General features: G+C 40.3%; 1 protein-coding gene across 2 annotated transcripts in view; it reads left to right on the plus strand.

Moving 5' to 3' along the window:
- The window catches only part of Gramd2b (GRAM domain containing 2B), a 60,607-nt gene that overhangs the window by 33,331 nt on the left and 369 nt on the right, over positions 1–26,907 (plus strand). For both annotated transcript variants that reach the window (XM_090340101.1, XM_090340102.1), the window contains exons 3-13: positions 2,539–2,650; positions 5,957–6,023; positions 7,522–7,625; positions 12,590–12,685; positions 15,022–15,093; positions 15,179–15,259; positions 18,880–18,991; positions 19,934–20,056; positions 21,293–21,380; positions 21,609–21,713; positions 22,485–22,578. In XM_090340101.1, coding sequence (XP_090196227.1) covers positions 2,539–2,650; positions 5,957–6,023; positions 7,522–7,625; positions 12,590–12,685; positions 15,022–15,093; positions 15,179–15,259; positions 18,880–18,991; positions 19,934–20,056; positions 21,293–21,380; positions 21,609–21,713; positions 22,485–22,578 — 1,054 coding nt within the window. The remainder of the gene's footprint in view (positions 1–2,538; positions 2,651–5,956; positions 6,024–7,521; positions 7,626–12,589; positions 12,686–15,021; positions 15,094–15,178; positions 15,260–18,879; positions 18,992–19,933; positions 20,057–21,292; positions 21,381–21,608; positions 21,714–22,484; positions 22,579–26,907) is intronic.

A 26,907-nucleotide genomic window follows, 5' to 3' on the forward strand; every position in this document is an offset into this window, starting at 1 on the left:
AATTTGGCCTAGTGGTAGAGTGCTTGCCTAGCATGCATGAAGACCTGGGTTTGATTCCTCGGTACCACATACATAGAAAAAAAGCCGGAAATGGTGCTGAGACTCAAGTGGTAGATTTTCTCTAGCCTTGAGAAAAATCCAAGGACAGTGCTCAGGCCCTGAGCTTAAGCCCAGGACTGGCACAAAAAAAAAAAAATTAGAAAGTGGATATCAGGAGAGTCACAATTTGAAGCCAACCTGGGCAAAGTTTGCATGAGACACCATCTCAACCAGCTGGGTGAGGTAATATAAACATGTCATTACAGCCATTTAGGAAGCATAAATAGGAGACCCAATTTGAAAAATAACTAAAGCACAAAAGCCTGGAGGCATGACTCAGGACCTACATGGCTGGTCCTACCTGGCTGCAAGGTTCTATGTTAAACTCCCAATGCTGCCAGCTACAAAGTAATTGTCTAGTCAAGAAGAGTGCAAATATTTGTTCATATCAGATACAAGGAATTTGTATCTGTGAATTGATTCAGTAGCCAGTAACAGAAATCAAATCTAGCCAGGTATTGGTGGGAAAGTCTATGACATTCTTCAGTTAACTACCAAAAAGCTGGAAGTGAACTGTGGCTAAGTGGGAGAGGATCAAACCTTGAGTGAAAAATTTAAAAACAGAGTCCAGGCCCTGTGTTTAATCCCCAGTACTGGCATGAGAGAAAAAGAGACAGACAGATAGAACAAACCCATGGGTTTTGACCTAATGAGAAGTATTTTTCCTGTAATTTGAGCATTGTGGAATCTATTAGGCTGGAAGCCACCTGAGATACCACATCTTTTCAAGCTGAGAAAACAAGAGACTAAGGTTTAATTTTGATCATTTTTGTCCCTCTGTGACACCCAGATCACTTCAGATTATTCCTGACTCTGCTTTGAACCAAATAAGTAACAGAGCCTCATTTTTAGGACTAATAATGAAGAGTTACAGATTTCATGTGTGCCATTTTTCCTTTATGAACCATGAAACAGCTGTATAACTACAAAACTCATTTGTACAGGACCTCTAGAAATCAGATATGCATTCCACTTTGAAATAGCCACTATTGGCTATATGGTTGAAAGTTCACACAAACTTTCTAGAGTCGCAAAACTAACATAAACCTAGAAAGAAATTCTGGGCCTCTGACCTCTGCTCTTAATAGGACAAGAGAATTTAGATATGATTCTTTCAGGGTGAATTTGATTGAAAGCTATTAGATGCATGTATGCCAATATGTAAACATCATAGTAAATCCTCTTGCACATAAAATAAAATAAATAAACATGTTCTTTCTCCCTACCCCCACATTTCTGTTCACTTGTACTGTTCTCTCAATCTCCAATGTTTTGTCTCTTTCCCTCATAATTCTGTTCATTCTGTTAGATGTTGTGTGTCAAATGCATGTTGTTCTGTGGATTTCTTCTTCTCTTTCCTACTGGTATTATCTCCCCGGCTGTTAGTATGTACTGCTAAATTGGGTACTGCTGACTGCTCTGTGTGTGTGTGTGCACGCGTGTGTGTGCGTGTGTTGTGTGTTTGTGTGTTTGTGTGTGCTGGGACTTAAACTCAGAGCCAGGGTGCTGAGTCTGAGCTTTTTTTGCTCAAGGCTAGCTCTGTACCACTTGTGCCCATGGCTTTACTTCCAGCTTTTTGATGGCTAATCGGCAATAAGAGTCTCTTGGACTTTCCTGATGAGACTGGCTTCAAACGGTAAACTTCAGATCTTAGTCTCCTGGGTAGCTGAGGATTACAGGCATGAGCCACCAGCTATGTACTGACTTAAAAAAAAATTCTTTGGGGCCAGGAGTTTGGCCTACTGGTTAAAGTGCTTGCCTAGCATGCATGAAGACCCGGGTTCGATTCCTTGGTACCACATATATAGAAAAAAAAGCCGGAAGTGGTGCTGAGGCTCAAGTGGTAGAGCTCTAGCCTTGAGAAAGTCCAAGGACAGTGCTCAGGCCCTGAGCTCAAGCCCAGGACTGGCAAAAAATAAATAAATAAATAAATAAATTCTTTGTGTGTGTGTGTGTGTGTGTGTGTGTGTGTGTGTGTGTGTGTGTGTGTGTTTACGTACAGGTTTCCAAAGGATAAAGACTCCTGTGTGCCCAAGGTCATCAGCACAATGTCCCTTCTCAATTAATGCTCATTAAATATTAATAGATTCTGAAACAGAATTATTCTTTGTTTTAACCTCAGCTGTAATTTTTATTACTAAATAAATTTTTATTTAGTAATAAAAATTGCCTCAAGTACTCCTCTTTAAAACACTTTGTAAGTGATATGGTGACGACCCACATTTCCATCACTTTGTCCCTTTTCTAGTCACCATCTCTGCAGTTTGAGACGACAGCCTGCTGAGTTTCATATAGACAAATGCCCGTAGTGTCTCACAAGTGATTATCAATATCCAGAGGAGAAAAACAAATGTTTGGCTCCTTCGTGACATGATATAATAATAGAGATCTGCTACAATAAGTAGGTGACATAAACAGTTCATCTTATAATCTCCCCAGGTCAAAATCCAGTTTTGAGGGCACAACTGTATCAAGTGACAAGAATGAGTGTAAAACAGAGAGTAAAAATGACTCTAAGACTGAAAGGAAAAAGTCTTCATCTTCTAGCCAGGTAAGTGCAAACTAGAATGTGTATTGAAGCCATGGTTTACTGTAGTACTAGAGTCAGTGGAGGAAAAAAAAAAAAAAAAAAAGCCTAAGGGCACAGCTTCCTGCTGATTATCCCTAACAGAGACACAAATTTCTGAGAATTTAGAAAAACAGATGGGAAGCAGTTTCTGTGATCAATTTTTCATCAATATTAGATTCCACAACTGACCTTTCAATGCATATCGAGAGGTGGTGAATGCCTCTAACTCTGACAGAGGCGAAGAGAGCAGAGGTTGTACATTCCAGCACTGGTCAGGAACCAGCAGGACAGGAGAAGGTGTGACACCCTAATAAGAAAGTTCAGAGTCTGTTTAGGGCACTAGTTATACGCAGAGTGGAGAGACGTGGACACAAGGTCATGTTCTCCAGGGATAATTTCAGTTCTCTGAAACATGCCCAGACAGGTAACAAAACCTAACTCTGTGTCACAGAGTATAACGCTTACTGAGGTCATGAGTTTGTGGGGTTTTGACTTTTGTTTTATTTTGTTTTGTCTTTGATGCTAAGGATTTAACCCAGGGCCTTATGCAAACTAATAACATACTTTGGCCAGTCCCAGGGTTTGCTTGGCTGATGCCCTGCCTCTTGAGCCATGTTTCCAGCATTCGTGTTTGGTAGTTATTTTGGAAATGGTTATCTCGGACTTTTATGTCTGGGTGGGCTTTGCACTGTAGCTTCCAGATCTCAGGCTCCATGAGTAGCATGAGCCATCATACCCAGCTTGTTTCTCTTTTTTGACACATCATCCCTAAATACTTGAATATGTTTCTTCTAAGAGGCACTACAGTGAACCACTTTTTAATGCACAAATAAAATTCTACTAAATATCCAATTTACTTTAAATCTCCACAGTTGTCCTAGTAAGGCATGCCCTTTATAAAGTGTTCTTTTCTTTTTTTTTTCTTGAGAGTCTAGTCAAGAGTCAAATACTGAATTTATTTGTTTTTATGGTTTTAAGTTATATCAGTCCTACTAAATTTTTTTATTTTATTCCTTTATTACAATGGTATTTTTAATAAATTTTTTATGGTGATTAATAGAAGGGTTACATTATATTCACCAGATAGAAGGTGCATAACTTCACAAACATTGATACCCTTTCTCATGACATGGTCCCCATTTCCCTCCCTCCTCGCCCCGCTTATCCTGATTTCCCCCCTTCCCTATCCAATTTCAAATAACCAATTAAGCACATATAAAATATATCAGATAACAGAGTGAAATATTGTAACAACATGAGATAACCAAGGGATGGCAAAAGAGATGAGAGATAACATAGTACATTAAGGATAACAGTCACTCATTACAATGGTATTTTTTTAAGAGTCCATGGCCTTGGGCTGGGAATTTGACCTAGTGGTAGAGTGCTTGCCTAGCATGCACGAAGACCCAGGTTTGATTCCTGGGTACCACATACATAGAAAAAAGCTGGAAGTGGTCCTCTGGCTCAAGTGGTAGAGCTCTAGCCTTGAGAAAGCCCTAGGATAGTGCTCAGGCCTTGAGTTCAAGGCCAGGACTGGCAAAAAAAAAAAAATAAGAGAGTCCATGGCCTAGAATTTTCTCTCTATTTTGTTGTTGTTGTTGTTGTTGTTGTTGTTGTCAGTCACACTATCCCTAAGCTCTTTTGCTCAAAGTTAACACTCTACCACTTAGAGGCATAGGGCCACTTCTGGCTTTTTCTGAGAAATTTATTGGAGTCTCACAGCCTTTCCTGCCCAGGCTGGCTTTGAACCATATCATCAGATCTCAGCATCCTGAGTGCTAAGATTATAAGCCTGAGCCACCAGTTCTTGGCATTTTTCTTTTTTTCTTTTTTTCTCTCTCCTTTTTTTCTCTTTTTCTCTCTCTCTCTCTTTCTCTCTTCTCTCTTTTATTTTTATTTCTAATTTTTTTTTGCGATACCAAGGATCTCACACATTAGGTAGATGCTTTGAGCTAATATCCCCAGCTTTTGTTTGACTTAATCTTACAGTCCTCTAACTTTGCACCCTCCTGCCTCAGTCTTCCCAGGGGTGGGATTTCAGACACACACCACCATGCCTAACTGGCCTAGAATATGTTTAACTAACTGTAACTGAGACTCCCTTTAGCCATTAAAAAACAAAATCTCATTCCCTCTGCGCACACACACCAAATGCCTAGTTTTCAAACCCCAGTGAAGAGTTGAGGATTTGAAAATTCACACAACTGCTAAAGAGTGTCAGGACTAGACTCACTTTAGTCTTAAGTTCCAAAACTCTGACACAAAATGTACTCTTTGGAAGCAGCAGCCTAATTTAGTGTAGTTTGTGTTGAAGACCTGGTCTGGAACTCTACCTGGTCTGGCCTTTACCACAATAAGGCCAGTTTTGCTGTTGAGAACACTCCTGATATGTGTAATAAACCACCAAGGGCCTACATGAGAGAATCCCTGTTGCTTACTGGACTTTGTCTTTGAAAGATCATGTGAGGCTCACACTCTACTTCCTAGTACCCCCATGATGTGGCTTCTGCCACTCAGTACTTGAATGCCCCGAGTCCTAACCCATACAATGAGAATGTCATGTTTTCCCAGGGTTGTTGTAAAGATGGCATTTGTGAAAGCAGTTTACAACTAACTTGTTGAGCCTCCGTTATCCTCACCATCCTGGAGACAGATGCTTTAGAAATGAAACCATTCACCACACTTCTCTTTCACCTTATATTGCTCTGGAGAATTCAGTCTTTTATTTGAAATACTGCTTGTCCTGTCCTGACTGAGGAAAAGCTTCACCACAATTTTGTCATAGTTTATGTCCCAGGACCCATGCAAGGGGCTTATTAGAGCTATAATGCCCTTGACATCCTTCTGAGGCAAGGAGTAGTGTTTCCCCCTGTCACAGAAGAGGAAACAGGCCCAGGACAATTAAGTGCCTAGACTCTGATCACACACCAAGAAAGCCATAGAGGCAAGACTCATGTTCAGGTTTATCTGAGTGCAAAGCTTTTAACCCTTCCTTTTCAGGGGATACTCACTTAAATATTTACAAGTAAGGATCCAGTATCTTTCCCATGCCATTGTTTTTAGTCAGGAACATTCTTGTCTTGCCCCAAGACTTCAGTGACCAGCAGCTACTTAGTAAGTTTAATGAAGTGCCCATCATGTTAGATAATGAAGGTGACAGAAGATGAATTGGTATAGAGAGTGTTAAGAGAGGAAACACGTGCTCTCTAATGTATACTACAGTTCAGATTTGTGGTGTTGCCTGACAAGGAGTTCAGTGGCATCTGCATTTTGTTTTCTTCACAGTACAAGGCAAACATGCACTTTCACAAGTTGTTCCTTGAAGTCCCAACTGAGGAGCCTCTGAGACAAAGTAAGTTCTGACTCGTTTGCCTTTCTAAACTACACATTTGAAAAGTTGTGAAGTGGTTGGGGGGAGAGTATATTCTGAGACCAGAAGAACAGATTCATAAAGGTCATATTGGGCCCATAATGCCAGATGTCATCACCTTACATTAAAACATTGAAAGAGAAGCCAGGCACAAGTGGCTTATGCCTATAATTCTAGCTACACAAGAGGCTGAGATCTGAGGAGCCCCTTTTGGAGCCAGCTTAGACAGGAAAGTTGTGAAACACATAGCTCTAAAAACTTGGAAGCAGAACTGTGCACGGTTCACGTAGCAGAACACCATGCTTGAATAAAAATGTAATGGACAGTACCCAGGCCCTGAATTCTAGCCCCAATACCAGCATACTGAAAAGAAGAATGAGAAGCTGATGAGAAATTATCCACACTGGCCTCCCTGCCTTCTGTGTTTACTGCAGAAATGTTTGCAGTTGAATCATCCTGAGAGTTAGGATGCAGGCCTCGGCTGAGGTTAAGTGTAAACTCAAGTGTGAATGCACAAATGTGTAGTTAACTATCTAGGATTTGGTGGTCCCATTTAGACAGCCTCCCAGCAAGTTAAGCATATGGCCCATCCTGGGGCTTGAGGTTCAATTCCAGCCTCTCTGTTTCCAAATGATAAAGCAAGGTGTTGGATTCCAGACATGATGCCCAGGAAGCATCTGATTCGTCATTAGTGAGGACCCAAGAAAGAAGGCCAAGAATGTTGCTGTTTGCACAAGGGTGGCGCACACCTGTCCCAAATAGTAGGGTTTTCCTGAAGCATCATTCTTGGTTTTTCATGGTCAAAGGCAGACTTTTCTTCCATTTTGATTGTCATTCTAAAGTTTCTAAGACTTTGACTTAAAAAACAAAACTCCAGTCACCAGTTTTTCTTTCTTGTGTTCTTTTTTGATCAGTCATGGGGCTTGAACTCAGGCCTGGGTGTTGTCCCCAAGCTGAGTTGTCTTCAGCTCAAGGCTAATGCTCTGCTACTTGAGCCACAGCACAACTTCTGGTTTTCTGGTGGTTCACTGGAGATCAGAGTCACACAGATTTTCATGCCTGCGCTAGATTTGAACTTCAATCCTCAGATCTCAGCCTCCCGAGTAGCTAGGATGATAGGTATGAGTCATCAGGACCCGGCCTGTAGTCATCAGTTTTAGTCCACTGAAGAGCCAGGCATGGTAGTACCCAATTGTAATCCCAGCACTCATTAGACTTATGTAGAAGGGTCACAAATTATATGCACTACACTGTACAAGACCCTGTCTCAAGAAAGCAAAACAAACAAGTGAACAACAGCAGAAAGAAAAGGCTGAAAAAAGAGGTGATAGAACTTAAAAGCACAAGTCTCTTATCTCTGATCTTTAAGTATCATCTCTGCCCTTAAGTCACCCAAAAATGTACAATATTTATTCTAAATAGGAATGATGTTTTCATGGAATTCTAGATGCTATTTTTACATCTATCCATTTTCTCCCAGGCTTTACATGTGCCCTACAGAAAGAAATACTGTATCAAGGAAAGCTCTTTGTATCAGAGAACTGGATCTGCTTTTATTCCAAGGTCTTTGGAAAAGACACTAAGGTTAGTATAAAGACTAGAAAAGACATGTAGCTGCTGGTAGAGCTCAATTGGTAGGTACTTGTGCAAACACAAGTCTCTGAGTTCAATACCATTATGAAGGAGAAAGGGAGGGAGGAAGGGAGGAAAGGAGGGCTTGTGTTTTTTCTTAATGTATTGTAAATATGACTTTTTTCTGAACTTCAAAAGGATATGTAGCACAGCTATAATTTAGCACATGCAAGCATTCAGTACTTCTCCATCAGAGTCTCCCCTTCTGTATTTCTTATCTCATCTGCTACTGTCCCCCCATACACATTCCAACCCCCCCTTGCTTTATTACATATGCATGAAGGATTCTTGCTATATTCTTGTCCCGTTTCCTTTTTTCACTCAAATTCTCTTACATTTATTTCATATCGAGATTATGCCTTTATACTTTATTTCTTTTGTCGAGGAGCCAAACACTACGGTTCTAAATGCAGCCAGACGACACTGACTTGCTTTCACTAAATAGCAAGTTCACTCATTTCCTCACAGGCGTTTCCCTATATCCGCTCCATACCCTAAGTCCTCTTTATCCACGGGTCACCTCCGACGCTAAAGCTGTTCCCGTGGGGAGGGTGCCATAATTTGGTTCGTTTCAAGTGAACTCTAGAACTACAGGTGTGGCTCATGTAGTAGAGCATTAACCACGTCAAAAAGCTGAGTGGATGTGTGAGGTCCTGAGATAAAGCCCTGGTATGAGCACAGTTTTCAAAAGAAGTTGCATGTATTAAAACCAAAACATTTTACTTTTTTATATTTATTTTTTAATTTCATTTTAGTGTCAAAAGTGATGTACATAGGGGTTACAGTTGCATATGTAAGGTAATGAGTATACTTCTTGTGGAATAGTGTTACCCCTTCTTCAATTTCCTCCCACTTTCCCTCCTCTTGAACAACCTCCCTTCCCCCTCCAAGTTGTAAAGTTCATTTCTAACATAGCATCTTGATGAGTATCATTGTTGCATTGTCCTTTATCCTTGTCTCATTTTGTCATTTCCCCCTCCCTTCCCCAAATCAGATAAACATATATACAAGACACAGTACCAAAATCAAATACAGTGACAACAACTTCACACAGTATATTAAAAACAAGAAAAACAAGGACCAGGAGTTTGGCCTAGTGTAGAGTGCTTGCCTAGCATGCGTGAAGACTTAGGTTCGATTCCTCAGTACCACATACACAGAAAAGCCGAAAGTGGTGCTACGGCTAAGTGGTAGAGCACTAGCCTTAAGCCTGTCCAAGGACAGGGCTCCGACCCTAAGTTCAGTTCCCAGGGACTGGCAAAAAAAAAAAAAGAACAACAACAAAGAAAAACCTCCTCTTGTTCCATATCTTGAAGTTAATTTCAATTCGCATCATCTTATATGGTCATATGTACACAGCTATTGAGCTATTATGATCCTCTGCTAGGACTATTCTAGACATATGCTGATTATTATAAATGAGGGAAACCATGGAGCCTATGTGTCTTTGGGTCACTTAATATGATTGTTTCCAAGTCTTTCCATTTCCTTACACATGGGGCGATGTCATTCTTTCTGATGGCAGCATAGATTTCCATTGTGTATAAGTACCATATCTTCTTGCCCTGTTCATCTCCTGAGGGGCATCTGGGTTGGTTTCATATCTTAGCTATGGCAAATAATGCTGCATTGAACTTTCGTATGGCCTTATTTATGGTCATTTTGGGTAAATACCCAAGAGTGGGATTCCTGGGTCATAGGGGAACTCTGTGTCAGAACATTTTTTTAACATATTTGTTTTTGCACTGTGTTCATAGCACTTTAGAGAAGGGTCAAGACTGTACATGAACGTGTACAGCACCATCTGGAGGAATCCCAGGTATATACATGCCGATACACACTTCTTCATCCTCATTAAACACAAATGTGGGGGAGTCGAGGTACCTGACATCCTGAGCATAAAGGAACAGAAACAAAAGAACATGATCGTTTGCCTGAGATCATGCCTTCCCAAACTCTTCCTTAAAGAAGGGAAAATCTCTTCTTGGTATCATGTTCTCCTTCATTCACACTGCCTACAGTCTGAGAGAAACCCTCCTGGGCTTGTGTAACCTCAGTGATTTCTGTTATTCTGCTGCTGATTGTGAATAATGCAGGGATGTTTTTGGTTGGTTGGTCAGTGGATTGGTTGGTTGATTGGTTTCTTTTCATTCTGTTTTTTGGGGTTTTTTTTGCCAGTCCTGGGCTTGAGCTCAGGGCCTGAGCACTGTCCTTGGACTTTCTCAAGGTTAGAGCTCTACGACTTGAGCCTCAGCACCACTTCCGGCTTTTTTCTATGTATGTGGTACCAAGGAATCGAACCCAGGCCTTCATGAATGCTAGGCAAGCACTTTAACCACTAGGCCAAACTCCCGGCCCCCATTCTGTTTTTTGTGTTGTTTGTTTTGGTTTTGATTTTGGTTTGGTGGTGCTAGGACTAGAAACCTGTTGAGCCTAGGTGCTAGCCATTAGCATTTTCCTTCAGTGCTAATGTTCTACCAAGTGTGCCTATATCTGGCTTTTTGGTAGTTAACTGGAGATAAGTGTCTCAAAGACTTCCCTGCCTGGGCTGGCTTCAAGCTTTGATCCCCAGGTCTCAACTTCCTGAGTAGCTTGGATGACAGTCTTGGACCACTGGCACATGACCATGAATAAGCAATTTTATATTCATGAAGTGACCCATTTATTTCAAATAGATGCACTACACTTGCATATTCTCCCCAAAACTACTGGCAATCATATGAAGACCACTCAACAAACATAATGGAAATGCTTTAATTTGTTGGACGTAGGTCGAGTACTGGCACACTATTCTTTAGGTAAAACATGAAAATATTGTGTTGATGTATTTGTTAGACATTTAGATAGACATTTTGATTCGTGGTATTATCTAAATCAGTATAATAAAGACAATATTAAGCAGCATTTTATTACTGTTCCAGATATCTTGATTACAAGGCCTTATCATTAGAGTGGCGTGTAGAGAATTCTCAGGACAGAGAATGCCAGTGTCTGAGTCTGAGTATCAGGATTTAAAGACATTTGTGAGCAAAGAGTTATTCTTTTTTTAAAGAGAAGCACATTCACAAAGGAAGTAAGTGTAGTTCCAAGGTATGTAATTCTAGCAGTGGTTTTTTTTCATATATTTTTATTGTAATTAATAGAAGGGTTACATTATATTTGCCAGATAGAAGATACATTAATTCACATACATTGATACCCTTTCTCATGTCTTGGTCCCCATTTCCCTCCCCCCTATCCCCACCCCTCATCTATGCTGCTGTCAGAAAAAATGACATCGCCCCATTTGTTAGGAAATGGAAAGACTTAGAAAAAATCATATTAAGTGAAGTAAGCCAGACTCAAAGGAACATAGGCTCAATGGTTTCCCTTATTTGTCATAATCAGTAGAAACCTTGGGCTCTCCAAGCAGAGACTTGCAAGAGAGCAAAACCTAGATACATAGGCCATATAGTATGACGCTAAATGAAAGGACCTCTAGGATATAGAAACAAAAGCCATATAATGAGTGATTGTTTTCCTTAATGTACTATGTTATCTCTCATCTCTTTTGCTGTCCCTTGGTTATCTCATATTGTTACAGTATCTCACTTTGTTATCTGATGTATTGGATATATTTATATTTGGTTATTTGAAATTGGATAGGGAAGGGGGGAAAACAATCTAGCAGTGGTTTTTAAGTCCTGTTTCCACTCCAACTACCCATTCCTGTGATCCTAGCAACTTGGGAGGTTGAGAATAGGACAATGATGATTCAAAGCCCGCGGGACAGAAAGGGTCACAAGATACCTTCATAATTTATAGCAGGGCGTTGTGGCATGTGCCTGTCATTCCAAGCTACAGTAGAAGCTGAGATTGGGAGTATTGTGGTTCCAGACCAGCCCTGGATAGAAAAGTCCACAAGAGTCCATCTCATCAGGGGAAACTGGTAGCATGTGACTCTGATCCCAACAATAACAAAATCCTAAAAACAGACATATTGTGCTCCTTGCCTAGGTAGAAAGTAGAAACTTATCTTTATATAACTCTCTCTAACCTTTTAGATATTTATATGACCTTATCAGATCATTGGAATCAAATGATATTCTCATCTCGTAAACAGGCAATGATAATAGCTTCATTATTTACCATTATTATTTTATATTTGAGACAAGAATGAATTTAGAGTTTATTTCATATTTCCTAATTTTATGAGATATGAAGAAATCAATGCAATTTTTTTGTTTGGGGCTGGACATTTTCTGTGTTTTTTCATTTAGTCCACAAGACATCTAAAAACTAGACAAGAGTGCTCTAGGGTCGGGAGTTTGGCCTAGTGGTTAAAGTGCTTGCCTAGCATGCATGAAGACCCGGGTTCGATTCCTTGGTACCACATACATAGAAAAAAGCCAGAAGTGTTGCTGAGGCTCAAGTGGTAGAGCTCTAGCCTTGAGAAAGTCCAAGGACAGTGCTCAGGCCCTGAGCTCAAGCCCAGGACTGGCAAAAAAAAAAAAAAAAAAAAAGAATTCTCTCCAATTTAGATATGGAGAAATAGCCTAGAGTAGGTAGCTTAAAAACATGGAGATCGTAACAGACTGAACTGTTAAGATCAGGTCCAAAACATGTACCAATGACGGGTCCCCTCAAACAGTGCTTCATACTAGTTTGCTCCCTCGCATGCACTCAGTACAGGATGAGAGACCAGGAATGTTAGCTCAATGTGGATGACCACAGCTGGCTTCAAACTTGCTTCAGCTTGGTCCTTGTGCCTCTGTCTCCCAGCTTCTGTGATTACAGGCTTATACCACCATACCACTCTTCTTCATGAAGGCCAGGGAACGTGATGCTAGTGATCATTGCTTCATTTTATCTTTTTGACAGGTAGCTATCAAGTGCTATCCTATGAAGTCAGTATTAAGTTGGTTCTTCTGTTTCAGATCACTATTCCAGCTTTCTCCGTAACCCTAATAAAGAAAACCAAAACTGCTCTTCTAGTGCCAAATGCTCTGATCATAGCAACAGTCACAGACAGGGTGAGTATTCCACAAAGCAAGACTGCCTTTCCTCTGTCCTGCTCTGTAATCTTTTGCCTTAGAAACATCTTGCTGACAACTGGAACCCTGCATCATAAATATTATAAATCTGCTGTAGTGCAGGAGGCAGATGATAGTCTATAAAGCTAATTTTTAAAAATACAGCATAGAGACATGCATGTAATATCATTTCCCCTCAGAAGACAGTTTATTCTAACATTACTGTTGCTAAGTTTGAAATTCCTGCTAATTTAAATGTACTTGCCTGACATAGGGCAAAAAAAAAAAAAAGAATCCCTCCCAAATTTCCTTCTCCTAACATCTGGTTATTCATATGTTAGTCAAACTAGTATTAGTCAAACTAATTATTATTATTATATTGTTGGAATATATTTGTATAGTATAATTATATTATATATTATATTGTTACTAATTATAGTATTGCTATTATTATAATTACTAATTATTAGTCAAACTAATATATCTAATTACTTGCGTATTACTTAAACCTTGCTTTCAGGATGAGGCAGGATGATACTGAGGCGTTCCTGGAATGGGCAACTATCTCCTCAAAACCTCAGCAGCCCTCCCATAAGCCATATGCGTAGAACTTGTGCCTGTTCTACAAATGCAGCTTCAGAATGAGCTCCAGACTCTCCTTGCTGCCAGGGCCTGAACAGCTTGCTTGCCTTCTGCCCAACTCGTTATTGGGATTCCTCAGCACATGTAGTCACAACTATTTCCACTGGATGGGCTTGGGAGTTTGGCCTAGTGGTAGAGTGCTTGCCTAGCATGCATGAAGACCCGGGTTCAATTCCTCAGTACCACATACATAGAAAAAAGCCGGAAATGGTGCTGATGCTCAAGTGGTAGAGCTCTAGCCTTGAGAAACTCCAAGAACAGTGCTCAGGCCCTGAGCTCAAGCCTAAGACTGGCAAAAAAAAAAAAAAATCCACTGGAAGTGATCTTTATTTTAGCTTGATAGGAGAGAAGGAGCTTTGGTTACTCATTTTTTCATTAGAAACCATGTTCAATCTTTACCTGCTATTTTTAGGAAAGCATAAAAGTTACATTCATTTTCAAACTATACTAGATGTCTTATGAGAAAAGAAGTAGAAAGATAAAAGAGACTAATCTGAAAATAAGCTAAGTGTGTGTTTTTGGATTTTTTTTATAAATACTAATTGCTAACAGCTATCAAGTATTGCTCATGCATTGTCAGACATCAGCCAAGTGCTTTTTTTTGTCTTTTCTCATTTATCCCATTCTCTCATCCTGTAAGGAAAATATAGTTCAACAATTTTCTCAATGTCATTCACTTAGTACTGGAGTCAGAATTTACAATTGGATTTGTCTAATGCTGGAACCCACAGTATTAATTACTTTGGAATATGACAAGTATTTGTTATATTGGAAATAATATCAACTTTTATGATGAGTGAAGAAGATCAGCACAAAAATCCTGAGAAGGAAATCTAAAAAGACTGGGTCATATAAATGGGGGGAACAAAGGAGAATAATGTTTTCAATATTTTCTGAATGTACCATTTATAGTAAACTTCCCCATGTATCATTTTCTCTCCAAATTATTTGTGTAGCTCTGATTTTACCCAGTTTCCATAGCTCACTTACAAACATCTACTAGGAAGTCTCCATATTTGTGCAAGGAAGAATCTAGAGGTGGCATGGGAAAGAATGAGCCTAGGAGAGCCACTGGAAAGTTTGCAGTGGAAATCTGGGTCAGAGCAGAGAAAGCAGGCCCACAGGAATTCTTAAATACCCTCAGAAACTAAAACCAAATTGAAGAGGGGAGACTTAGAGGATCTAACTGATGTCACAGCACCCGAGTCTTTCCTGCCCCGGTTTTGTGTGGCACCTCAGTCATGCTTTCAAAGCCCTCATTTGGCCTACATTTCTTTATTATGTCTTCTTAAATTGAGTTAAGGGAGTCTTGTTACTGTTTGGGAAGGACTCTCCTTGCTTTATTCCAGAAATGCACTCAAAACAATGTTTTAGTGAGGAGAATAAGAATATAGATGAGGGATACTTTTTTTATGTATGTATATACCCATACTGCCGCTTGGATTCAAGGCCTGTTGCTCGGGGCTAGAGTTCTACCACTTGGGCCACAGCTGCCCTTCAGATTTTTGGTGCTTAACTAGAGATAAAAGACATTCTTTCTTGGACTGGCTTCAAACTATAATCCTCAAAGCTCAGCTTCCTGAATAGCTAGGATTACAGAGCTGAGCCTGTCTATTATTTTGAACTCTGAACTTTTTCATCTCATCAAGAAGGTTCTTTGTTAATCATGATTCTTTTTTTGTTTTGTTTTTCAGTACATATTTGTCTCCTTACTCTCCAGAGATTCAACATATAAACTGCTCCGATCTGTGTGTGGACACTTAGACGTGAGTGTGCCATCTCCAGTCCGTTCCTGTATTTTGTATGGTTTTGTGGATGATCTAGATTTTCATGTTGTTTTAATAATTTCAGAATTCGAGTGTTGGTAATAGTCCCAATCCATCTTCTCCTGAAAACAGCTTCCGGGAAGACCACCCTTCATCTTTGCCTCTGGTAAGCTATCTAAAAGCAGAAGAAAAGGCGCATGGCCCACAATACATTGTACCTACACCACCAGCAGAGGTGGGAAGAACACAGGAATGGAAGAAACAGTAGATCTTTTCTGAAGAAGAACCAGAGGAGGCCATGAGCTTGTTTGTAGTAATTAAGAGTTCTACAGAAGATAATAGTTCTACATGATAGTAGGTTGTGATGGTGAGCCAACCATTCATAAGAGCTTCTTTGTTTGTCTCACCCATTTGAGGCCAGTGCTATACTACTGACCTACATCCCCAACCAATGATACCATTCAGAGAGATTCACAGGTCAGTGCCACAGGCACTGCACACACTGTATTGTGTTAGAAACCAGGAAAAATCAGATGCATACACCTGTAATCTCAGAACCTCAAGGCTGAGATCTGAGGATCGTAGTTTAAAGCCAGCCCAGGTAAGAAAAAAATCCAAGAGCCTTTTATCGCTTTAATCAGAAAAAAAAGGAAGGAAGGAAGAACAGGAGTAGAAACGTAGCTCAAGTGGTAGAGCACTAACTAGGCTTGAGCAAAATAAGCCAAGCAAGAGTTCAAGGCCCTGAGTTCAAACCCCAAAATAAAGGAAGAAAGAAACCAGGAAAAATTAAACTAACCTGCCTTCAAAAACTTCATCTTGGGCTATGGCTCAAGTGGCAGAGCACTAGTGTTGAGCAAAAAGTTTCTAAGGACACTGCCCAGGCCCTGAGTTCAACTTGTGGCAAAAAAAAAAAAAAAAAAAAAAAAAAAAACCTTCACCTTTGAAAGAAGACAAAATTCAGAAATCACCAGGGGAAAAAAAAAGCTATAGTTTCCATATGAGATGAAGATTGTTTGATTCCCTTGGTCTTTGTGGACTACAGGATAAATTTCCAGTAAAAAGTACCTCCTACTTATACAAATTTTGTACCTAAAATGGAATTTAGTGCTTTCATAAGAAAGTTCTAACCTGCATCATTTAAATTATAGTTTGAAAATTGACGTGTTAAATGTTTATCTTTAGTAAAGCAATACAAGCCCATAGTTTCAACAGCTGTGAATTTCTTTAATTAAAAAAATATATTTGGTTTGGACACCGATAGCTCACATCTGTAATCTTAGCTGCTCTGAGAATTGTGGTTTGAAGCCAAGCCCTGGCAGGAAAATCCTTGAGACTCTTATCTCCAGTAAACTACTCAGAAAACGCAGTGGCTCAAAGTAGTATAGCCAGAGTCTTGAGCAAAAGCACGTAAGGGATAGTGCCTAGGCTCTCAATTCAAGCCCCAGGACCAGCACACACACAAAAAATGTGTGTGTGTGTGTGTGTTTATTTACTTATTTATTTATTTAGATTCAAAACATATTCACAAGTATGGTGGTACATACCTGTAATTTCAGGACTCAGAAATTTGAGACAGGAATTGGAGGCCACATTTGAGACCCTGCTGCAAATTTAAAAATAAATAATAAATCAGAAAAACTTGAAGAAGAATGTTCATTTTGAATTGAAACTCCTTTGTACAACTACTTAAAGATCATTTAAAAAAGGAAAGCAAAAAAGAAACGTTCATTATTTATAATAGCCAAAACGTAGAGAGTTAGACTCTAATGTCCTCCTTCATTTTTTAATCTTACAGTTTATATATGCAATGGAATATTATCCAGCCATAAAAAAAAGAAATGCTGATACATAGCTACCACATGACTCCACCTTGAAAACATGCCAAGTGGGGGGAAAAGGGCCACATATTGTATAATTCCATTTACAAATGCTGTTCTGCAGATGATGAGTTTCCATCCCAATAAACACATCGTAAGTTGAAAATACCATGAAAACTCCATTTGCTAGACCGAACCTAACATTTTAACTTAGCCCCACAGCACAGTATACCATATACTCAGTCCCTCTCATGGTCACGTGGCTACCTGGGAATTGCTATTCTGTCACTGTCCAACATTGCAAGAGAGCCTTGTAGGGTAGCACACTATCCCCAAAGTCAAAACTTACATGTCAAGGGCTATCCATCCATGAAATGGTCCAAACTCGCAAACTCATTGGCACAGAAATAAACTAGTGGTTGCTAAGGAATGGGCTGAAAGAGAAATTGAGGCAGTCCCTTGTGGGTTCAAGGTTTCCTTGGGGGATGATGCAGGTGTTGTGGAATGAGAACGTGGTGGTACTTATCCAACACTGTGAATATTCAAAAGCTACTGGACTGCACGTTTTGAAATGGCACATCCCAATTCTTTTGAAAATCAGTCACTTTAAAGAAGTATTAGAGCCTGGAGCTTGTGGCTCACATTTGTAATCCTAGCCACACCAAAGGCTGAGCGCTGATGGATGACCGCTGTCTAAACCAACCCAGGCAGAAAAATCTGAGTCTCTTACCACCAATTAGCCAGTAAAAAGCAAGCAAAACCACAAGTCCCTTGGTTCAATCCTTGGTACTGGCATTCACAGAGAGCCAGACTCATTTCCTTAATCTACTGACACCTCAGTCTTGAGACCTAAATAGGGAGATTAGATGCATTATATAAGCAAGCAGCTTTGCATAACCTCTTATACGTAATAGGCATTTAATAAAATTGAAGAGTTGTAATTTTTTAAGTTTCCTTCCTCCTGATTTTTTTTCTTGTTCTAGTACTGAGGCTTGACCTCACACTGTCCCTTAGCTTTTTTCACTCAAGGCTGGTGCTCTACTACTTGAACCTCTGCTTCACTTGAGCTCTTTGCTGGTTAATTACAGATAAGCGTCTCTGGGCCTCTCCTGCTTGGACTAGCTCCAGACCCACATCCTCAGATCTCAGCTCCCTGAGCCACTAGTGCAAACAAACATACCTGTAAATTCTTGCATGAAAATAAAATTAATGTAGATAACCAGAGACAAGATGGCAAGTTCAAGGGAAAAGGCTGTCACAAGACAAGTCTCTTCTTCAAATGGCAGCTGCCTGAGTTACTAAGAGCTCAACCTAATTGTACTTTGCCACGACATTTCCATGATACCACCTGTATCTTTAGGTCTGAAGCCCTTTGGAGGAGTTGGTGGTTTCCCAAATAAAATGTCTCTGCTTTATCCCTTGCTTCCCTGTCAATTTTCTAGAATAAATCATGTATTTGAGCTGTTTAGGTTGATCTGGGGGGATTAAGGCGCTCCTCAATTTTGTGGTCTTAATTTGTAACACCTGCTTTCCCTTTTCTTTTTCCATACTTTTCTGTAAACAGTACTTCAGTAAAATGTTCTCTTTGTAAAACCATGGATCCTCAAATTTCTATTCACTTTTTCCTTTGTACATGTTTACAGCAGCCAGTTTTTTCTATGACCAACCATTAATAAAGCTTCTCCAGTTTCAAGCTTGGATGCTTTTCTATCATTAGCATTCTACTGGGGATTTTTTTTGGACATTTGTTATTACAAACAAGTTGACTACTGTCTCTTGGCCAGATTCTAACCAGCCAGACGAATCTCGGTTTCAGTAACCAGAAACTGATTAGTTAGGGAAATCCCAGTAGTAAAGGGTAGTCCCTTTTTTTCCTTTATTCTGTGGGTCAAGTATGAATGAGTGAGCCAGGGGTTACAAGGGCCTGCCCTTCACTAAGGAAAATTCTCCTGTCATTGTGTCTCTGCAGGACTTCAATGATGAATTCTCAGACCTGGATGGAGTGGTTGAACAAAGAAGGCAGGACATGGAAGGATACAGCAGTTCGGGTTCTCAGACTCCAGAATCAGAGAATTCCCGAGGTCTGGGAAAATCTCTGTATCTTGTCTCAAACTTAACTCACCACCTAACACCCTCAGCCCTCCTCCGCACTCGTCCTACCTAACACATGCAAAGAGAAACTGGAAAGGGGTTTAAGGGGTATTTTCAAGTTTAAAGAAAAGGAAATACCTTTCTATAGTTTAAAAAAAAAAGACCTATTTCCTTTCATGTATACTTGAAAAATGTCTCCTAAGTTGGCAATAAGCCAGATATGGTGGTGTGCACAGGAACCAAAAGCAGGAGCATTGGATTTCAGTCAAGCTCCCTCACCCCACTTGTGACCAATCCATGTATATACTTGGTCATTGTACCGATTAAGAATTCATTTGTTTTCTCCCAGATGCTAGTGGCTGACACAAGTAATCCTAGCCACTCAGGAAAATGAGATGTGGACTGAGGTTCAAAGTCATCCAGGGAAGACGAGTCCATGAGACTCATCTCCGGTTAACCAGCAAAGAGCTCTGCTGGGCCAGGTGACAGGCATTCCCCTCACCCCTGTATTTCTAGCTACTCGGAGGCTGAGATCTGAGGATCAAGGTCCAAAGGCAGTCAAGCAGAAAAGTCTGTGACACTCTTATCTTCAATTAAGCAGCAAAAAATCTAGAAGTAGATCTGTGACTCAAGTAGTAGAGGACCATCTTGAGGGAAAAAGCTAAGGTATAGTGCCCAGGGCCTTAGTTCAAGCTCAGTACCAACACACAAACACCACAGAAGCCTCTAACTGGAGACATGGCTTAAGTAGTAGAACTCCAACAAGCAAGTAAGCTGAGTTGTGTGCAAGTCCCTGAGTTTAAAACCCAGTGTCCCCTCACCACCACCCCCAAAGAAAAAAGCAGGAAAAGAAAATAATTTGCTTGATGGTTGATACTATTTTCAAATGCATCTAGAAAGAAACTAACCCCCACCTCGTTTTGGCTTGGTAGACTTCCATGTGACAGAATCTCAGGCAGTTCTGAATGTCACCAGAGGGGAAGCAAAACCACCCCGGGCTGACACCCATTCGAACAGAGTGCCTGATGGTAAAGCCAAGAACCTTCCCACACATGGTAAGGAACTGAAGGCTTTATGGAGGTGGGAGATATCTGTTTGGTTTGTGTGTGTGCTGGACCTGAGGCTTGAACTCAGGGTCTAGGTGCTGTTTTGAGCTTCTTTTTGCACGAGACTAGCATTCTACCACTGGAGCCACAGCTCTACTTCTGGATTTTTTAGTAGCTTATTGGAGGTAAGATTCTCACAGACTTTCTTGGCCAGGCTGGTTTCCAGTTGTGATCCTCAGCTCTCAGCCTCCTAAGTGGCTAGGATTACAGGCATGAGCCACTGGCGCCTGGCTCTGTTTGGAACTTTTAAAGGGTCTCAGCCTTTCTTTCTTCCTTTTCTTCTTTCTTTCTTTCTTTCTTCCCTTCCTTCCTTCCTTCCTTCCTTTATTTATTTATTTCTGCCAATCCCAGGGCTTGAACTCAGGGCCTGAGCACTTACTTTGGGCTTTCTCAAGGTTACCACTTGAGCCACAGCACCACTTCTGACTTTCTCTATGTATGTGGTACTGAGGAAACAAACCCAGGTCTTCGTGCATGCTAGGCAAGCACTCTACCACTAGGCCAAACTCCCGGCACGCAAAATCTCATTTTATGACTACTTTTCATATTCTCCCTCCCTGTCTGTAGTAGGTCTCTGCATATTCTCACTTAATGATAATCCACAGTTTGATGGTAAAACTCACATTTTTCTTTTACTAATTATTCCAGTAACTAATTATTATTAATACTGGAATAAGAGCTCAGGTTGTCTTTTATTCGCCAATGACTCCATCACACCTGTATCCCCAGAGAAAGAAGATTCTTTGTAAAACATGCACTGAACGAAACTACTGGAAAACCTTGAAGCTACTGGCTAAAATAGCCACTGGGAGGCTTGGTTGATGTTTTCTTTACTTTGGAATGTCTGTCTAAAATACCTCTGAAAGAAATATACTGTGCTATGATATGAGACTATTGTGTGTGTGGTGTGTGTGTGTATTTGTGCGCTGGTACTGGGGCTTGAACTAAGAACCTCAGAACTGTCCCTTAACTTTGTCATTCAAGGCTGAACTCTACCTTTTGAGCCATAGTTTCATGTCTGGCTTTTTTTTTTCTTTTTTGGCAGTTGATCAGAGGTAAGAACTTCATGGACTTTTCAACCCAGGCTGACTTCCAATCTCAGCCTCCTGAGTAGCTGGGATTACAAATATGAGCCACAGCTTCCTAGGCTTAAACTGTTCCTTTTTTTTGTCTTTAACCCAACAGGTCAGTCAGAAGCAATTGGAATCTTACCTAAAGTCAAGTCTGAGAACTGTCCGGCTGTTCAACATATTCTTATATTCTATGCAATTGTGTGAGTAAATTTTGGCTATTAAGTATGTATGTGAATGATTCCATCCTCTAAATGAGTCTCCACATGGAATCTTCACAGCACCTGGTCTAAAATGACATTTTAAGTGTCTCTTTAGCCAAGTTATTTCAGAAAATCCAGTATAGGACATTGGATCCAAATTTATTGGTTTTTTTTTCTAATATCAGATCCTTTCCATTAACATACTGGAAATGTCTTGTTCCTTTCCAGTGTCTGTGCACTTATCATCTCGACCTTCTACATGAGATACAGAATTAACACTCTGGAAGAGCAGCTGGGATCCCTTACCTCCATCATGAATACCCACAGCACTGAGTAAGAAGACCCTTCCCTTCCACCACATCTGCTCCTGCTCACATTACTCAAATGGACTGAGGCTCCTTAGCAGATGATAATGGGGAACACATTCTCTAGAAGACACTGGGATATGTGTACCTGTGAGCAGAAAGGAGGGAGGAGGTCCATTGAAGTAAATGACCTACACCTGCTCTATTCCTGAATTATAGTGTCACCACGGAAACAGGTAGAAACACACCTAACACAGAATTATCTGCCTCTGTTATCCTAAGATGTGATTGTGTCTTTGGCCTGTTTGCTAAACTGTACAAGTTCGTCTTCATGAAATAGCAATGAATGACAGAATAGAAGCAATTCAAGCAACTCAGCATGTATCATCATGCATGTGAAATAACTTACTGACACACCTCTTGGATGCTATAAATGTTCATCTGTTTTCTTATCAGTTGAATACATCTATACTTTTTTGAACAGTCACTTTTCAATATAGCTCACCTAATTAAACTCATCACACAGTCTTATTTCCCCAGCCATTTACATGAGGATTTCAATGCACTGAATGAAAAGTAAAATAAAATCAGTGTGTCCCATTAGAAAGCATTCTTTTAGCTCACGTTTTGAAAGTAGCAGAGATTGTTAGGCAAGCACTCTACTTCGGGGCCACACTCCTGCCCCTTCTGATATTTACAAGAGAAATATTTACTCTCTGCCACAGCCTAGTCAGTCTTCTATTCAGCTAGATCTAAAATGTGTCCCTTGCCCATATTAACTCTTCTCTTTGTTTTACAGACAGATTGTACCATCTGGCTTGGGGTCTGACGTGCAGTTAAATGTGGAAGTCCTCTGCCAAGAGCTCACAGCCAACATAATGAAACTAGAAAAGGTGACTTACCTCTTTCCTATGTATAATCATAGTAGCTCCTGTCATTAGCCAAAGCCATGGGTGACACATTCACATATGTCCAGCTTAAATGGCCAACCTTGCAAAATAAATGTAGAAAGGTATTTGGTATGTCAGTGGAGAAACAGGTTCTAATCTCATTTTTTTTCAAATTGTGGTCTCTTCAGCAAGCTTTTGTGCTTCCTGCTTAGTTGGACATATTTCTTCGTACATCAGGCCAGCCGTGTTTGACCGCTGGGCCCAGGCTCTAGAAGGCACAGTGGGAAGGGAGCTGCTACTGAGGGGCTGAGCAAAGATACTGCTCCATCTGCACCAAGCTCATTCCTGCAAGACACAGAATATTGCACGCAGTCCATAGTAGAACCCTAGAAAATAGCTGCCATTGTCCCTATTGGATAAGAAAAGAATGAAGTTTCAAATTCCCTTGCTCAACAGTCATATATGTAGAAAGTTAAACTAAGGACTTGGAATTTGAACCAGGGAGCTCCAACTGCAAGTTTGTACTGAGAATTCCTCTGTTTGGGGCAAGGAGAGGCCCAGCATGAGGCCCATTTAGTGCTGAGATCCCAGCACTAAATAAATAAAGCAGCCTTCTGCTCTTCATAGAATCTAGCTTTAATGATATTATGGATAATGTTACTCCTATGGCTCTGCCTCTAAAGGGATCTTCCTGGACAGATCTACCCTACCTTGTGGTGTTCTTGGAAGATAATAGAAGGTCCAACTAAGAATAAAAGCTAAACATGTCAACAATACGCCACAGTCAAACCTAGTTTTTACGTCTTATTTTCTTCTTTCAACATGTCTGTCCCTTTCCATCTGATAACTACTTTGTTTTTTACCCTAATCCTTAAGGAAAGATATAAAGATCTCTTGTGTTCATTTGAACTAATTTGAAGTTTCCAGTATTTTGGTAGCTTTATATAATAGTACTGTATGGGAAGAAATAGGAAATTCAAAGGTCTAAAATTGTTTATTTTCCGACCCTAAATGTTATCAAGCATTTAACAACTAAGCAAAGGAGTTTCCAAACTGCTGATCTAAAACAATTCAGAACAACAAAAAAATCTGCATTGACGTTATTTAGTCTTTGGACAAACAGAAACATTGCTTTTGAATTCCAAACCAGCCCAGAGAAGTTATAGATTAGCTACTAAAATTAGCTTACTTGTTAAAATATGACATTCTGATATCTGAACCTAAGTGTTTTTTAAAGAAACAACTTTGGCTCTTTTGCTGATGTAGAGGATAGAGTAGTATTTGTTTTCTTTTTATTCTTGTTTTGTTGTTGCTTTGTGGGTAGTGGGGTGTGAACTGGGCTTGAGGCACTAACACTTTTGCTTTCACATCCATTCAAAGGATGGAAACTCACAGAATCTTGCTTCCTTCCCCGTGGTGCTTCCCGCTCTCCCACCAGGCTTGTGTAGAGTACCACATAGTGGGAGAAGGGAACAAATAGCAGAAGAATGTGCTCTCTAGAGCACAGCAGGGCTGCACTTCCAAGCAAGCCCAGCTGGATGACTTAGTGGGGACCCCCGTATTACCATTGGAGCCCACCTTTGTCCCCATCAGAATCAAATACAAGTAGATTTGGGACAAAATGGACATTTTTTAAAAAGTTTACACCCTAAAATGTTACAAGTTATACACATTGTTTTCAACGATGCATGTTTAAAAGAGTTATGTCAGGGCCAGGAGTGTGCCCTACTGGTGAGTTCTTGCCTAACATTCACGAAGCCCTAGGTTCGATTCCTCCATACCACAATACACAGAAAAGGACAGAAGTGGTGCTATGGCACAAGTGGTGGAATGCTAACCTTGAGAACGCACAAAGACAGTGCCAAGGCCCTGAATTCAAACCCCAGGACTGGTAAAAATAAAAATAAAAAAAGATATGAACCACATCCTAACTTGTTTTTTTCAGTACCACTTGAGCCACTACTCTACTTCTAGCCTTTCTGTTGGTTAATTGGAGATAAGTCTCACAGACTTTTCTGCCGTCCTACGCTTCTAACCATGATCCTCAGATCTCAGCTTTCTGGCTTGCTGGGGTTCTGCTGTAACTTTTTTAACCAATTGTCACTTCTCCAAGCAGTCAGGGAATTACTCCCGCATAGCCCCGAGGTGAAATAGCAGCTATATGCTAAACAGCTGGTAGAGCCCCGTGGCTGTAAAGTCATGGTTATCTCTGCTCTTTCAGTCATCCTCATTGAAATTCTAACACTTCCCACCTCTGTTCTTTTCCTACTAACCACTGAGTGGTTCATTTGTTGTAAATTTCCCAAACTCTCTTTCCATTTCTGCCTTCTTGGTCCTATCAGTCTCTGGCTGCCAATCTGCCATTGTGAAACTGACTCTCATGGATTTCCTTTGTATTTTCTAAGTATTACTGAAGTCCAACAGCTCATATATTTATTGGCCATTTGTTTTACTGTGGGTTTTTTTGTTTTGGAATTTGGTGGGGTCTGTTTTTTTGGGGGGATAGCGTTTTGTTCATGTTTTACATATTTTGAATATCAATTTTGTGTTTTATTTCCTTTTCTGTCTTTCTACTTGTCTTCATTCCTGAGGGTGAGGCAGGAATGCTATGGAGAAGGAATGTGGAGGGAAGAAAGCAGTGGGTAAAAAATGTAATTATTTTCTTATTAATGTGAGTGATAGAGTAGGAAGCTCACAAATTTCATAGTCATACCTTTGTTCTCATCCCTACTCTGCAAGTTACTGCTTGTGAAACTGGTTTGTTATTTCGCCTTTCTGGCCTTGTGTTTGCTATGTATATCCTGTCTCTGTATGCTGTCATGCAATTAAGATAAATCTTCATGGAAGGACCAACGAGTTACAGCTAATTTTTTTTTAAAGTTCTTTTGGGCCAAGAGTTTCGCCAAGTGGTAGAGTGCTTGCCTAGCATGCACAAAGACCCGGCTGGGTTGAATTCCTGGGTACCACATACATAGGGGGAAAAAAGCCGGAAATGGTGCTATGGCTCAAGTGGTAGAGATCTAGCCTGGAGAAAAGTCCAAGGACAGTGCTCAGACCCTGAGTTCAAGACCAGGACTGGCAAAAAAAAAGAAAAAAAAAAAAGTTCTCTGGATGGTGGTGGCTCACACCTGTAATCCTAGCTGCTCAGAAGTTCCAGATCTGGGGATTGCAGTTCAAAGACAGCCCAGGCAAGAAAACCCATGAGACTTATTTCCAATTGGCCACCAAAACAAAGCCAGAAGTGGGGCTGCGGTTCAAGTGATAGAGCACGATCTTTGAACACAAAGGCTCAGGGGCAGGAGCTAGGCCCAGAGATGAAGCCTCAAGACTAGCACCAGAAAAAAAACAAAAACAAAACCCCTTACTGATGAGGACTGTTGTCCCATAGCAGCACAGGACCTCATATAGTGAGAGCTCATATAGAGCTAGTTTGCTAACGTTCATATAATATAACCATGGGTAAATGTTCCACCTCAAACTACCATTGACCTATAGCTTCAAGAATAAAGCTGCAGTGTGACTTTTGGAGGGCAAACATGATACCATAATAAAAAGAGGCTTCTGTTGCCTTTGGTCTCCAGGACTTCCTACTTCCGCCATACATAGTCCTAGTTATTTAGAGTGCCTGCCTCCCTCTAAATTTTTGAAAATTTGTTTATTCAGCACTGAGAGTGCTTTTAACGGCCATCCTTGAATACACATAGTTTATGGCCCAAACACAGGACATGGTCAAACCTGTCCCTATGAAATTGACAGTCCTCTCCGGCATGTTATATATAATAATCTCTAGAAGGAACGTTAAACATTGTTATGTGACATTTGTCTGATTAAAACCGTCAAAAGCATTTTGTGAAGAGCAGCATTGGTTCTGGGTGTATCTGGGTCATACCTGCTGTCTCTGGTTCTTTTTTTCTCATTTTCTCTTTATATACATATAATATAATTTTATCAAATTCACTGTTATCCCCTTATCCCCACCTTTTAAAGTTTAATTATTTCATTTTGTATGAAACACTTTTATCATATACACACACACCCACTTCCCCCTAATGCCACCTTATTTGAATTTCACCCTTGCGGGCCAGGAATTTAGCCTAGTTGTAGAGTGCTTGCCTAGCATGTATGAAGACCCAGGTTCAATTCCTCAGTACCACATACATAGAAAAAAGTCAGGAATGATGCTGTGGCTCAAATGGTAAAGCTCTAGCCTCGAGAAAGTCCAAGGACAGTGCTCAGGCCCTGAGTTCAAAGCCCAGGACTGGCAAAGAAAAACAAACAAAAAAAATTAATTAAAAAAATTTCACCCATACATGCATTTTTATTCAAGGTAGA

The sequence above is a fragment of the Megascapheus bottae genome, chromosome 10 (assembly GCF_031878675.1).
Source record: "Megascapheus bottae isolate mThoBot1 chromosome 10, mThoBot2.hap1, whole genome shotgun sequence".
NCBI classification, from domain to species: domain Eukaryota; kingdom Metazoa; phylum Chordata; class Mammalia; order Rodentia; family Geomyidae; genus Megascapheus; species Megascapheus bottae.